This window comes from Mustelus asterias, chromosome 25 (genome assembly GCF_964213995.1).
Source record: "Mustelus asterias chromosome 25, sMusAst1.hap1.1, whole genome shotgun sequence".
Lineage (NCBI taxonomy): Eukaryota > Metazoa > Chordata > Chondrichthyes > Carcharhiniformes > Triakidae > Mustelus > Mustelus asterias.
Window position 1 is genome coordinate 106,486 of NC_135825.1, and position 13,300 is coordinate 119,785.

General features: G+C 44.3%; 1 protein-coding gene across 1 annotated transcript in view; it reads left to right on the forward strand.

Moving 5' to 3' along the window:
- The window catches only part of strip1 (striatin interacting protein 1), a gene marked incomplete at its 5' end in the record, with an annotated part of 173,283 nt that overhangs the window by 100,123 nt on the left and 59,860 nt on the right, over positions 1 to 13,300 (forward strand). The window contains 2 exons of the mRNA XM_078241923.1: positions 8,486 to 8,583; positions 11,600 to 11,726. Coding sequence (XP_078098049.1) covers positions 8,486 to 8,583; positions 11,600 to 11,726 — 225 coding nt within the window. The remainder of the gene's footprint in view (positions 1 to 8,485; positions 8,584 to 11,599; positions 11,727 to 13,300) is intronic.

Below are 13,300 nucleotides of genomic sequence, written 5' to 3' on the forward strand. Positions count from 1 at the left end.
ACCCTATTAACATGCTCTTCTGCTTTCCGAGATCTATGGACAAACTTGCCAAGGTTCCTTTGTTCCACAGAACTTCCTAGTGTCATGCCGTTCATTGAATACTTACTTGTTGAAGTGCATCACCTCTCACTTTTCAGGGTTAAATTCTATCTGCTACTTATCTGCCCATTTGACCACCCTGTAGCCCAAGACACTTAGCCTCACTGTTAACCACCCAGTCAATCTTTATGTCATACTTGCTAATCCTACCCCCCCCCACATAGTCAAAGAACAGAAAAGTACAGCACAGGAACAGGCCTTTCGGCCATCCAAGCCTGTGCCAATCATGATGCCTTAACTAAAGAATAAACCGGTCTATATCCCTCTGTTCCCTCCCTAATCATATACCCATCCAGATCCTCTTAAATGTTGCTAATGTGCCTGCTTCCACCACCACCTCTGGTAGTGCGTTCCAGGCACCCACCACTCTCTGCGTAAAAAAACTTCCCCCACACATCTCCCTTAAACTTTCCCCCTCACACCTTGAACCTGTGCCCCCTTGTAATTGACACTTCCACTCTTGGAAAAAGCCTCTGACTATCCATCCTGTCAATACCTCTCATAATTTTGTAGACTTCTTTCAGGTCTCCCCTCATCTTGCATCTTTATTCAACCTCTCCTCATAGTTAACTCCATCGAGTCCAGGCAACATTCTGGTGAACCTTCTTTGTACTCTCTACAAAGCTTCCACGTACTTTTGGTAGTGTGGTGACCAGAACTGCATGCAATACTCTAAATGCAGTTTTATATGGCTGCAACATTATTTCCCAAGTCTTGTACTCAGTGCCCCGGCTGATGTAGTCAAGTATGCCATATGCCTCCTTAATCAACTTGGCAAGCTGTGTTGCCACTTTGAACGAACTGTGTGTCATCTATGTTTGATTTGATTTATTATTGTCACATGTATTGATATGTAGTGAAAAGTGTTTTTTCTTGCACACTATACCGACAAAGCATACTGTTCATAGAGTAGATAGGGGAGAAGGAAAGGAGAGAGTGTAGAATGTAGTTCTATAGTCATAGCTGGGGTGTAGAGAATGATCAACTTAATGCAAGGTAGGTCCAGGGAAGAAGCTGTTTTTGAGTCGGTTGGTACATGAACTCAAACTTTTGTACCTTTTTCCCGACGGGAGAAGTTGGAAGAGAGAATGTCCAGGTGTGTGGGGTCCTTAATTATGCTGGCTTCTTTTCCAAGGCAGCGGGAAGTGTAGATGGAGACAATGGATGGGATGCTGGTTTGTGTGATAGACTGGGCTTTATTCACAATCCTTTTGTAGGTTCTTGCGGTCTTGGTCAAAGGAGGAGCCATACCAAGCTGTGATACATTGGAAAAGGAAGCTTTCTATGGTACATTTGGTGAGAATTGTAGCGGACATGCCGAATTTCCTTAGCTTCCTGAGAAAGTAGAAGCGTTGGTGGGCTTTCTTAACTATAGTGTCGGCATGGAGGGACCAGGACAGGTTGTTGGTGATCCTACATGTAGAAACTTGAAGCTCTTGTTTCCACTTCATCCCCGTTGATGTAGACAGGGACATGTCCTCCACTCTGCTTGCTGAAGTTGATGACTATCTTCTTTGTTTTACTGGCATTGAGGGAGAGATTATTGTCGTTGCACCAGTTCATCAGATTCTCTATCTCTTTCCTGTACTCTGTCTCGTCATTGTTTGAGATCCAATCCACTATGGTGGTGTCATCAGCAAACTTGAGAATGGAGTTGGGAGCTGAATTTGGCCATACAGTCATTAGTACAGATTAATATAAATGACAAATAATAGGGGACCCAGCACAGATTCCTGTGGTACGCCACTGGACACTGGCTTCCAGACACCAAAGCAGCCTTCTGTCATCACCATCTGTCTCTTACAGCTGAGCCAATTTTGAATCCACTTCATCAAATTACCCTGTATCCCATGTGAATTTACCTTCTTTACAAGTCTCCCATGTGGGACCTTGTTAAAGGCTTTGCTGAAATCCATATAAAGTACATCAACTGCACTACCGCCATCTAGATACCTGGTCATTTCCTCAAAAACTTCAGTCGAATTTGTTAGGCATGACCTCCCTCTGACGAAGCCATGCTGACTATCCCTGATCAAACCCTTGCCTCTCCAAGTGGAAATAGATGCTCTCCTGCAGAATTTTCACCAATAGTTTTCCTATCACTGCCGTGAGATTCACTGGTCTGTAGTTCCCTGGCTTATCTCTACAACCCTTCTTAACTAGCGGAACCACATTAGCTGTTCTCCAGTCTTCTGGCACGTCCCCCGTGGCCAGAGAGGAATTAAAAATTTGGATCAGAGCCTCTGCAATCTTCAGCCTTGCCTCCCACAGCAAGCTGGGACATAATTCATCCAGTCCTGGAGATTTGTCCACCTTTAAACTTGCCAACACCTCCAATACCTTGTCAGTTTGCTCAGGAACCTCACAGTTTCTCCCTGAATTCCATACCTTCATCCTTATTCTCTTAGGTGAAGATGGATGTGAAGTATTCATTCAACACTTTACCGATGTCCTCTGCCTCCACCCACAGATTTCCCCCTTGGTCCTGAATAGGCCCTACTCTTTCCCTGGTTATCCTCTTCCCACTGATGTACTTTTAGAATATCTTGGGATTTTTCCCTACTTTTTACCAGCCAGAGCTTTCTTATATCCCCTCTTTGCTTTCCTAATTGCTTTCTTAAGCTCCACCCTGCACTTTCTGTACTTCACTAATGCCTCTGCTAATTTGCTCCCCTTGTACATGCTTAAAGTACCTTCTTTTCCTTCTCATCGTATCCTTAATATCTCTGGTCATCCATGGCTCTCCTTCCTATCATCCTGAAGGGAACATAGCTGGGCTTGTACCATCCCCATGTAATCGCTATCACTAAATTGCTCCCCCAACACAACCTCAACCACCTACACAGCTTTGTTCCCCAGAATTAGACCCAGCTCAGCACCCTGCCTTGTTGCACCTTTCACATATTGTCCGAAAATGTTCTCCTGTACACATTTCAAGAAATCCACTCCTTTGAAGCCCTTAACACACTGTCTGTCCCAGCTAATGCTGGGAAAGTTGAAATCACCGACTATAATTACTCTATTATTATTTTTACACACCTTTGTGAATTGTGCACATATTTGCTTCTCAATTTCCCACTGACTATCTGGGGGGTCTATAATAAACACCTAACAATGTGGCTGCTCCATTTTGTATTCCTAAACTCTACCCACAAAGCTTCATTCAATGTCCCCTCCAAGGTATCATCTCTCCTTCCTGCAATCACTGCCTCCTTAACTGATAATGCAACGCCGCTGACTCTTTTATCTCCTACTCTGTCTGGCCTGAAGATTCTGAATCTTGGGATGTTGAGTTGCCAATCCTGCCCCTCCCTCAACCATGTCTCTGTGATGGCTATTGTATCACACTTCCACGTGTCAATCATCGCCATTAACTCATCCGTTTTACCTGCAATACTCCTGGCATTAAAGTAGAGGCCATTCAGCCTTTCCTTACTCCCTTGAAACGTAATACCGCTGCACTCCCTATGCTTTCACTGTATTATTCTGTGCCCTTGTTCTGCTAAGAGTCTCTTTGCCCTCCCTCTACCAAATTAGTTTAAACTCCTCCCAACAGTACCAGCAAAACATCCCGCAGGAATGTTAGTCCAGTTCTGGTTCAGATGTAGACCTAAATTCCTAAACTGTCTATTTCTATGTAGATCTAAACTCCTAAACTAAACAGTAAGTAGAAAGGTCAGGTAAGTATTAAATAATTTTACCACTTGTACTCTCAGAGGTAATTTCTGTGGTTTACGGTTTCAGTAGTAAGGAGGAGCAGGAAAGAAGGGCCCGAGAGAATTGGATATAATCTGAAACAAAACGTCTTTCAAATTTTTAATTTAAAGGATAAGACATGACCAGAGAGCTCCAAGCTGCGGTCTGTTCTTCATGCTCCATGTGGGAGGCCAGGAATATTTCCAGTGCCCGGGGCTAGCATGTGTGCAGGAAGTGTCTCCAGCTGCAGCTTCTGAAAGCCCGTGTTTCGGAGCTGGAGTGGTGGCTGTAGACACTGTGGAGCATCCGCAAGGCAGAGAGTATCGTGGATAGCATGTACAGAGAGATGGCCACACCACAGGTTCAGACTCCACGGGCAGGAAGGGAATGGGTGACCACCAGGCAGAGCAAGAGAGCTAGGCAAGCTTGCTGGAATCTGCTGTGGCCATTCCCCTGCAAAACAGATATACCGTTTTGGATAGTGTTGATGGGAATGGCCTTTCAGGGAAAAACAGCAACAGCCAAATCCGTTGCACCATGGTTGGTTCTGCTGTAGAGGGAGGAGTAAAAAATGTGGGAATGCAATAGTCAAAGGGGATTCAATTGTAAGAGGGTTTCTGTGGCTGCAAATGTGACTTCAGGATGGTATGTTGCCTCCCTGGTGCTAGAGTCAAGGATGTCTCGGAGCGGCTGCAGGATATTCTGAAGGGGGAGGGCAAACAGCCAATGGTCGTAGTACATGTTGGTAAAAAAAGGAATTAGGTCCTAAAAGCAGAGTATAGGGAGCTGGGAAGCAAGCTGAAAAGTAGGACCTCAAAGGTAGTGATCTCAGAATTACTATCTGTGCCATGTGCTAGTCAGAGTGAAAACAGCAGGATACATAGGATGAATACGTGGCTGAAAAGGTGGTGTGAGGGGGAGGGTTTCAGATTCCTAGGACATTGGGACCGGTTCTGGAGGAGGTGGGACCTGAACAAACTGGACGGGTTACACCTGGGCAGGATTGGGACTGATGTCCTTGGGGGGAGGAGGGGGTGGTGGTTCTTGCTAGAGTGATTGGGGAGGGTTTAAACTAATATGACAGGGGGATGGGAACCTTTGCAAGGATTCAGAGCAGAGGAAATTAAGAACAAGAGGCAAAGACAGTAAGGAGAATAAAGAAAGTGAGAGACAAAGAATTCAAGGGCCAGAGTCAGATAAGGACCAAGTAAAAAATAGTAGAAAAGGGAAAAGGAATGTTAAGAGTGCTCATCTTAAGGTTTTGTACCTGAATGCTTGGAGCATTTGAAACAAAATGGATTATTTAGTTGCACAGATAGATGTAAAGGGGTACGATATAGTTGGCATTACGGAGACGTGGCTCCAAGGTGAGCAAGGATGGGACCTAAACATTGAGGGCTATTCAATATTTAGGAAGGACAGATAGAAAGGAAAAGGTGGTGGGGTTGCAGTGTTGATTAAAGATGATGATGATACAATATTGAGGAAAGATATTAGCATAAATGATGTGGAATCTGTATGGGTCGAGTTAAGAAACAACAAGGGGCAAAAAACATTGGTGGGGGTGGAATACAGACCACCAAACTGGAGTGGTAATGTTGGGAAAAGCATTAGACAGGAAATCAGAATTGCATGTGTTAAACGAACATCTGTGATTATGGGTGACCTTAATCTGCATATAGATTGGGAGAGTCAAATTAGACTCAGTACAATAGAGGAGGAATTTCTGGAGTGCATACGCGATGATTTTCTAGAGTAATACGTTGAGGAACCAACAAGGGAGCAGGCCATCTTGGACTGGGTGTTGTGCAATGAGAAAGGATTAGTTGGCAATCTAGTTGCGGGAGAACCCTTGGGGACTAGTGATCATAATATGATAGAATTCTTTGTCAAGGTGGATAATGATGTAGTTGATTCTGAGACCAGGGTCCTGAATCTCAATCAAGGTAACTATGATGGTATGAGGCATGAATTAGGACTAGCAAACATTACTGAAAGGAAAGATAGTGTCCAGGTAATGGCAGGCATTTAAAGAACGAATTGGCGAACTCCAGAAGTTGTTTATTCCTGTTTGGTGCAAGAGTGCGAAGGGAATTGTGGCTAAACCATGGCTTACAAGGGAAATTAGAGAGAGTATCAGATTCAAGCAAGAAGCATACAAATTGGCAAGAAAAAGGAATAGGCCTAAGGATTGGGAGCAGTTTAAAATTCAGCAAAGAAGAACCAAGGGGTTGTTTAAGAAGGGAAAAATAGAGTATGAAAGTAAGCTAGCGGGGAACTTAAGAACTGACTGTAAAAGTTTCTATAGATATGTAAAGAGAAAAAGATTGACAAAAACGAATGTAGGCCCCTTACAGTCAGAAACGGGAGAATTCATAACGGGGAATAAAGAAATGGCTGAGGAGTTGAATTTGTATTTTGCTTCAGTCTTCACAAAGGAAGACATAAATAATGTGCCCGATGTTCTGAGAAAAACATTTTTTAGTGAGGAACTAAAGGAAATCAGCATTAGCAGAGAAAAGGTTTGGGGAAAATTGATGGGATTGAAGATGGATAAATCTCCAGTCCTGATAATCTTCATCCCAGAGTACTTAAGGAAGTGGCCCTGGAAATAGTAGATCCATTGGTGGTTATTTTCCAAAGTTCTTTGGACTCTGGAATAGTTCCTACAGATTGGAGGGTAGCTAATGTAAGCCCGCTATTCAAAAAGGGAGATAGAGAGAAAACAGGGAACTATAGACCAGTGAGCCTAACGTCAGTACTGGGGAAGTTGCTCGAGTCCATTATCAAGGATTTCATAACTCAGCATTTGGAAGGCAGTGGTATAATCAGACAAAGTCAGCATGGATTTACAAAAGGGAAATCATGCTTGATGAATCTATTGGAATTCTTTGAGGATGTAACTAGTCGAGTTGACTGAGGAGAGCCAGTGGATGTGGTTTATTTAGACTTTCAGAAGGCTTTCGGCAAGGTCTCGCATAACAGACTACTATATAAAAGTTAAAGCACATGGGATTGCACAATGTCTTGAGATGGATAGAAAGCTGGTTAGCAGATAGGAAGCAGTGAGTTGGCATAACTAGGTCTTTTTCTGATTGGCAGTCAGTGACTAATGGGGGTCCACAGGGATCTGTGCCAGGACCCCAACTGTTCAATTATATATGAATGATTTGGAAGAGGGAACTGAATGTATTATCTCCAAATTTACAGATGATAAAAAGTTGGGTGGGAGGGTGAGCTGTGAGGAGGATGCAGAGATGCTTCAGCATGATTTAGACAGGCTGAGTGTGTGGGCATCTGCATGGAAATGCAGTACAATGTGGATAAATGTGAGGTTATCCACTATGGTAGCAATAATAGGAAGACAGATTATTTCTTGAATGGGTGTAAATTGAGAGAGATGGATACTCAACGAGATCTTGGAGTCCTCGTGCATCAGTTGCTGAAAGTAAGCATGCAGGTACAGCAGGCAGTAAAGAGGGCGGTACAGTGGTTAGCACTGCTGCCTCAGCACCAGGGGCCTGGGTTCGATTCCCGGCTGGGGTCACTGTCTGTGTGGAGTTTGCACGTTCTCCCCATGTCTGCGTGGGTTTCCTTCGGGTGCTTTGGTTTCCTCCCACAGTCTGAAAGACGTGCTGGTTAGGTGCATTGACCCGAACAGGCGCTGGAATGTGGCAACAAGGGGAATTTCACAGTAACTTCATTGCAGTGTAATGTAAGCCTTATTTGTGACTAATAAATAAACATTTTTAAAAAACTTCAGGCAAATGGTATGTTGGCCTTCATAGTGAGAGGATTTGAGTACAGGGATAGGGATGTTTTGTTGCAATTGTATAGGGCGTTGGTGAGGCCACACCTGGAATACTGTGTGCAGTTTTGGTGTCCTTATAGAAATAGAAACCCTACAGTGCAGAAGGAGGCCATTCGGCCCATCGAGTCTGCACCGACCACAATCCCACCCAGGCCCTACCCCCACATATTTACCCGCTAATCCCACTAACCTACGCATCACAGGACTCTAAGGGCAATTTTTAACCTGGCCAATCAACCTAACCCGCACATCTTTGGACTGTGGGAGGAAACCGGAGCACCCGGAGGAAACCCACGCAGACACGAGGAGAAAGTGCAAACTCCACACAGACAGTGACCCGAGCCGGGAATCGAACCCAGGACCCTGGAGCTGTGAAGCAGCAGTGCTAACCACTGTGCTACCGTGCCACCCCATGATATCAGATATCATTTATCTGAGGAAGGATGTCCTTGCTATAGAGGGAGTACAGCGAAGGTTTACCAGGCTGATTCCTGAGATGGCATGTCTGTCATATGATGAGAGACAAAGTCAGTTAGGATTATATTCACCCGAGTTTAGAAGAGTGAGAGGGGATCTCATGGAAACTTGTAAAATTCTAACAGGATTAGACAGGATAGATTCAGAAAGAATGTTCCCAATGGTGGGGAAGTCCAGAACTAGGAGTCCTGGACTCCTAGTATTCAGGAGTATTCAATCATCATTAATTCCATTAAGTCCTCTAAATCTTCAATCCATTTCACAGTCAGGTTTCTGTTCAGCACCTAATTGTGTTTTTTTGGAAAAGGTAACTAAAGTTTCCAAACGCATGTTTGATGCAAACCTTGTTAGAAGAAAGTAAAACTAAGATCTTCATGAATCTCTACCTTCAACTCTTCACAGATTGCTTTGCTGAAGATCCTTCTGGCTGCAGCCCCAACCTCAAAAGCAAAGACTGACTCAATCAACATTCTTGCTGATGTTCTACCAGAGGAAATGCCGTAAGTATCTCCTTCATTTTGAAATTAGGCTCTCTAGCCTCCCACTTATTAGAAAATTTCAATGTTTTCATTAATTTAGTGATTTTAATTTCCATTGAGTAAAGAGACCATGAACCAACTGGAAGATATATAGTGGAAATTATTTCCATCTATTTTATTGCAACTTTGGAAGTTATCTTGGTAAGATGTAGTTGTGCTCAGGGAGTTAGAAACCATATAACTGATACAGTGCAAAAGGGCTCCATTCGGCCCATTTTGTCCATGCCGACCCAAAGACGCCCAGGTACCCTTTCTAATCGCATTTTACTGCACCTAGCCCATAACTCTGCAATTTACAACACTTAAGATTCAGATCCAGGTACTTTTTAAAAGAGTTTAGGGTCTCTGCCTCCACCACCCACTCAAGCAGCGAATTCCAGACACCCACCATCTTCCAAGTAAAAAAAGTTTTTCTTCATTCCCACTAATCCTTCTGCCACTTAGTTTGAATCCATGACCCCTGGTTTTTGAACTCTCTGCCAAGGGAAACCGGTTCCTCCCGTCTACTCTCGCTACACCTCACAAGTGTGAATATGTCAGTCATGTCCCCTCTCAGCCTTCTCTGTTCCAAGGAAAACAACTCCAACCTCTCCAATCTCTCCTCATAGCTACAATTCTCCAGCCCTGGCAACATAAATCTTTTCTGCACTCTTCTGGGGCAAAGAACAAATAACAGTACAGCACAGGAAACAGGCCCTTCGGCCTTCCAAGCCTGTGCCGCTCAATGGTCCAACTAGACCATTCGTTTGTATCCCTCCATTCCCAGACTGCTCGTGTGACTATCCAGGTAAGTCTTAAACGATGCCAGTGTGTCTGCCTCCACCACCCTACTTGGCAGCGCATTCCAGGCCCCCACCACTCTGTGTAAAAAACGTCCCTCTGATATCTGAGTTATACCTCGCCCCTCTCACCTTGAGCCCGTGACCCCTCATGATCGTCACCTCTGACCTGGGAAAAAGCTTCCCACTGTTCACCCTATCTATACCCGTCATAATTTTGTACACCTCTATTAGGTCTCCTCTCATTCTCCGTCTTTCCAGGGAGAACAAGCCCAGTTTACCCAATCTCTCCTCATAGCTAAGACTCTCCATACAGGCAACATCCTGGTAAACCTCTGCACTCTCTCTAAAGCCTCCACGTCCTTCTGGTAGTGCGGCGACCAGAACTGGACGCAGTACTCCAAATGTGGCCTAACCAGCGTTCTATACAGCTGCAACATCAGACTCCAGCTTTTATACTCTATACCCCGTCCTATAAAGGCAAGCATACCATATGCCTTCTTCACCACCTTCTCCACCTGTGCTGCCACCTTCAAGGATTTGTGGACTTGCACACCTAGGTCCCTCTGTGTTTCTATACTCTTGATGGCTATGCCATTTATTGTATAACTCCCCCCTACATTAGTTCTTCCAAAATGCATCACTTCGCATTTATCTGGATTAAATTCCATCTCAGCCAAATTACTTATTAGTTTTGTAAAATTTGCCTTCCCCCAGTTTAAAACTTTTGCTCCTGATTTATCTTTGTCCCTTTCCATAATATTATTAGATCTAAATGAATTGTGATCACATTCCATGATATGGTCATCCACTGTCACTTCACTTCACTTGCCCATTTTCATCTCCCAAGACTAAATTCAGAATTGCATCTGCCCTCATTGGGCTTGTCAAGTATTGTTTCAAAAAAAAATTCCTGGACATGGCGCATGAATGTTTCACCCTCAGTGTCCCTTATTGTTTGAAACCCAGTTGATATTGGGATAGTTAAAGACTTCTTCTGTTTTTGCCCTCTTATTCCTATAGGCAGAATTTTGTCTACATATTTGTTCTTCTATCTCCCTCTTACTATTTGAGGGTCTGTAGTATACAGCCAATAGTGTGACTGCCCTTTATTATTCCTAAGCTCAACCCATAAAGACTGATTTGTTAGCCCGGAGCGCCTGGAGGAAATCCACATAGACATAGGGATAATGTGCAAACTCAACACAGTCACTTGAGGCTGCAATTTAACCCAGATCCCTGGTGCTGCCACCATGCCGCCCACTTTGTTGCTGCTTTCCACTGAGGGCCCCCCCGCCCCCTAAACAACATCCAAAGCAGTATATTAGTTTTGAGAGAGCGATGGCCACAGGGGACTCCTGCACTTCCTTCCTCAGCTTTTTACTTTGTCTGAAGGTCACCCATCTCCTTTCTGTCTGTAATGTTCACCTGCAGTGTGACCACCTTGCCAAATGTGCTATCCGCCACGTTCTCAGTATTGCAGATGTTCCATAGTGAGTCTACCTACAGCTCCAGCTTCGAAATGCAGTTAGCCAGTAGCCGCAGCTGGATGCACTTCCTGCACACGTGGTCATTAAGAACACTAGAAACATCCCTTATTTCCCACACTACACAAGAGGAGCACATCATGGGTCTGAGGTTGCCTGCCGTGACTTCTCTCTAGATTAAGCTAGTTAATCCCTTGAAGAGAATTTAATTAAGCTCGGAACCTTTCTTTGTTTCAAACATTTTTATTATAATCGAAAGGCCCTACCTTTATTTAAACTAATATGTTATACTTTAAAAACCATTAAAAAAATACTTGCGTTTGGATATCTTGTTCTGTAGCAAAGATAATCAAAAGCAAAATCCTTTAGGTGTCAGAAATCTTGAAATATAAACAGAATTGCTGGAAATACTCAGCAGGTCAGGCAGCATTTTTGAAGAGGAACAGTTAATGCTTCATGTTGATGATCTTTTGGAAGGTCATCAGTCTGAAATGTTAACACTATTTCCCTTCATAGATGCTGCCTGACCTGCAGAATATTTCCAGCATTTTCTCTTATTTCATTTTGTTCAAATCCTGATTCTGTTAGAATTTGTTCTCATTCTCATACTTTCCTTTATTCTACCAGCTTTTTTTTGTCCCTTCATCTGTTACACAAGTGGCTTTATTTTACCATGGTGCAGTCATGCAGTGATGTGCTTTGTATTCTTAGTACCACAGTGCTGCAGAGTATGAAGTTGGGGGTAGATGTCAACAGACACAAAGAGATCATCGTAAAAGCAATTTCCGCTGTTTTGTTACTATTACTTAAGCACTTCAAACTCAACCACATCTATCAAGTAAGTAATGTTACATTACCTAAGCACTCCATTAATATTTGGTAGTGAAAATTTATGGGAAGTTTTGTTTGGCATGCAATATTTTTGTTCTAAATTTTTGCTTCTAATCTCTTCCCAAATTCATCATTTGATTATTCGGGTCCCAGACATTGATTTACCAATAGTATCTCATGCAAGTGGTCATGTTCATGTGCCAGCCTTAATGGAAAATATTAGCTTACAGGCCAATTCAGTCATGTTTTCATTCTTAGCTGTATGTGAATGCTTGACAATGAGTCAATGCTGATCAGGTGCAGGGAACATAGTTTTTTTGCCTCTTGCCTGGGGACTTCAAAGCCAAATGTAGCTTTTTTTCAAGGTTTTAAACTAAGGGAAGTGACGTCAGCTGAAGGGGATTCTGGGAGGTTGAGTTCTTAGTATAAAAGTCAGTTACCTGGGGGGTTCGACCTCTTTGTTCGACTGGAACATAATAAGCAGGCCGCACTATACAGCGGGCAGCGTCGGGAGCGGGCAGTGGAGTGAGTGGGAAGCAGAGTGAGAGCTGTAAGGGCTTTGGCTCGCAGGGCTTAGGCGGAAACGGGCGACACAGGACAGGTTTAAATTCATTCTGTTACCCTTCAATTTCGAATCCTTGTTCTTTCCCAGTGCACTCTGAGGAAGGGGAAAAAGGGTTCAGTGTTCCATTGGAGCAATTCTTTTTCTTTGTAGCCGTAAGTTATATGGAGGGGATGGAAGTGAAGGCAGTGCAATGTACCTCCTGCAGAATGTTTGAGGTGAGGGACACCGTCAGTGTCCCTGCTGATTACACCTATGGGAGGTGCACCCATCTGCAACTCCTCCAAGACCGCGTTAGGGAGCTGGAGTTGGATGAGCTTAGGGTCATCAGGGAGGCAGAGGGGGCCATAGACACAAGCTTCAGGGATATAGTTGCTCCAGGGAATGAAAATAGATGGGTGACAGTGAGAGCGGCTGGGAGGAAGCAGTCGGTGCGGGGATCCCCTGTGGTCGTTCCCCTTAGCAACAAGTATTCCACTTTGGATACAGGTGAGGCCGCAGTGACCAGATCGCCAGCGCTGAGTCCGTCCCTGTGGCTCAGAAGGGAAAGGGGGAGAGCGGTAGAGCTATAGTTGTTGGGGACTCGTTTGTTAGAGGGATAGATAGGAGGTTCTGTGGCAACAAGAGAGACTCATGGATGGTATGTTGCCTCCCGGATGCCAGGGTCCGTGACATCTCCGACCGTGTCTTCAGGATTCTAAAGGGGGAGGGGGAACAGTCACACGTCGTGGTGCACGTCGGCACCAAAGACATAGGTAAGAGAGGGGACGGGGATTTAAAACAGGAATTCAGGGAGCTTGGGTGGAAGCTGAGAGCCAGGACAAAACAGGTTGTCATCTCTGGTATGTTGCCGGTGCCACAGGATAGCGAGTTGAGGAACAGGGAGAGAGTGCAGTTAAACACATGGATGCAGGGATGGTGTAGGAGGGAGGGTTTCAGCTTTGTGGATAATTGGAACACTTTCTGGGGAAGGTGGGACCTGTACCAACAGGATGGGGTGCATCCTGGAGTTTAGAAGG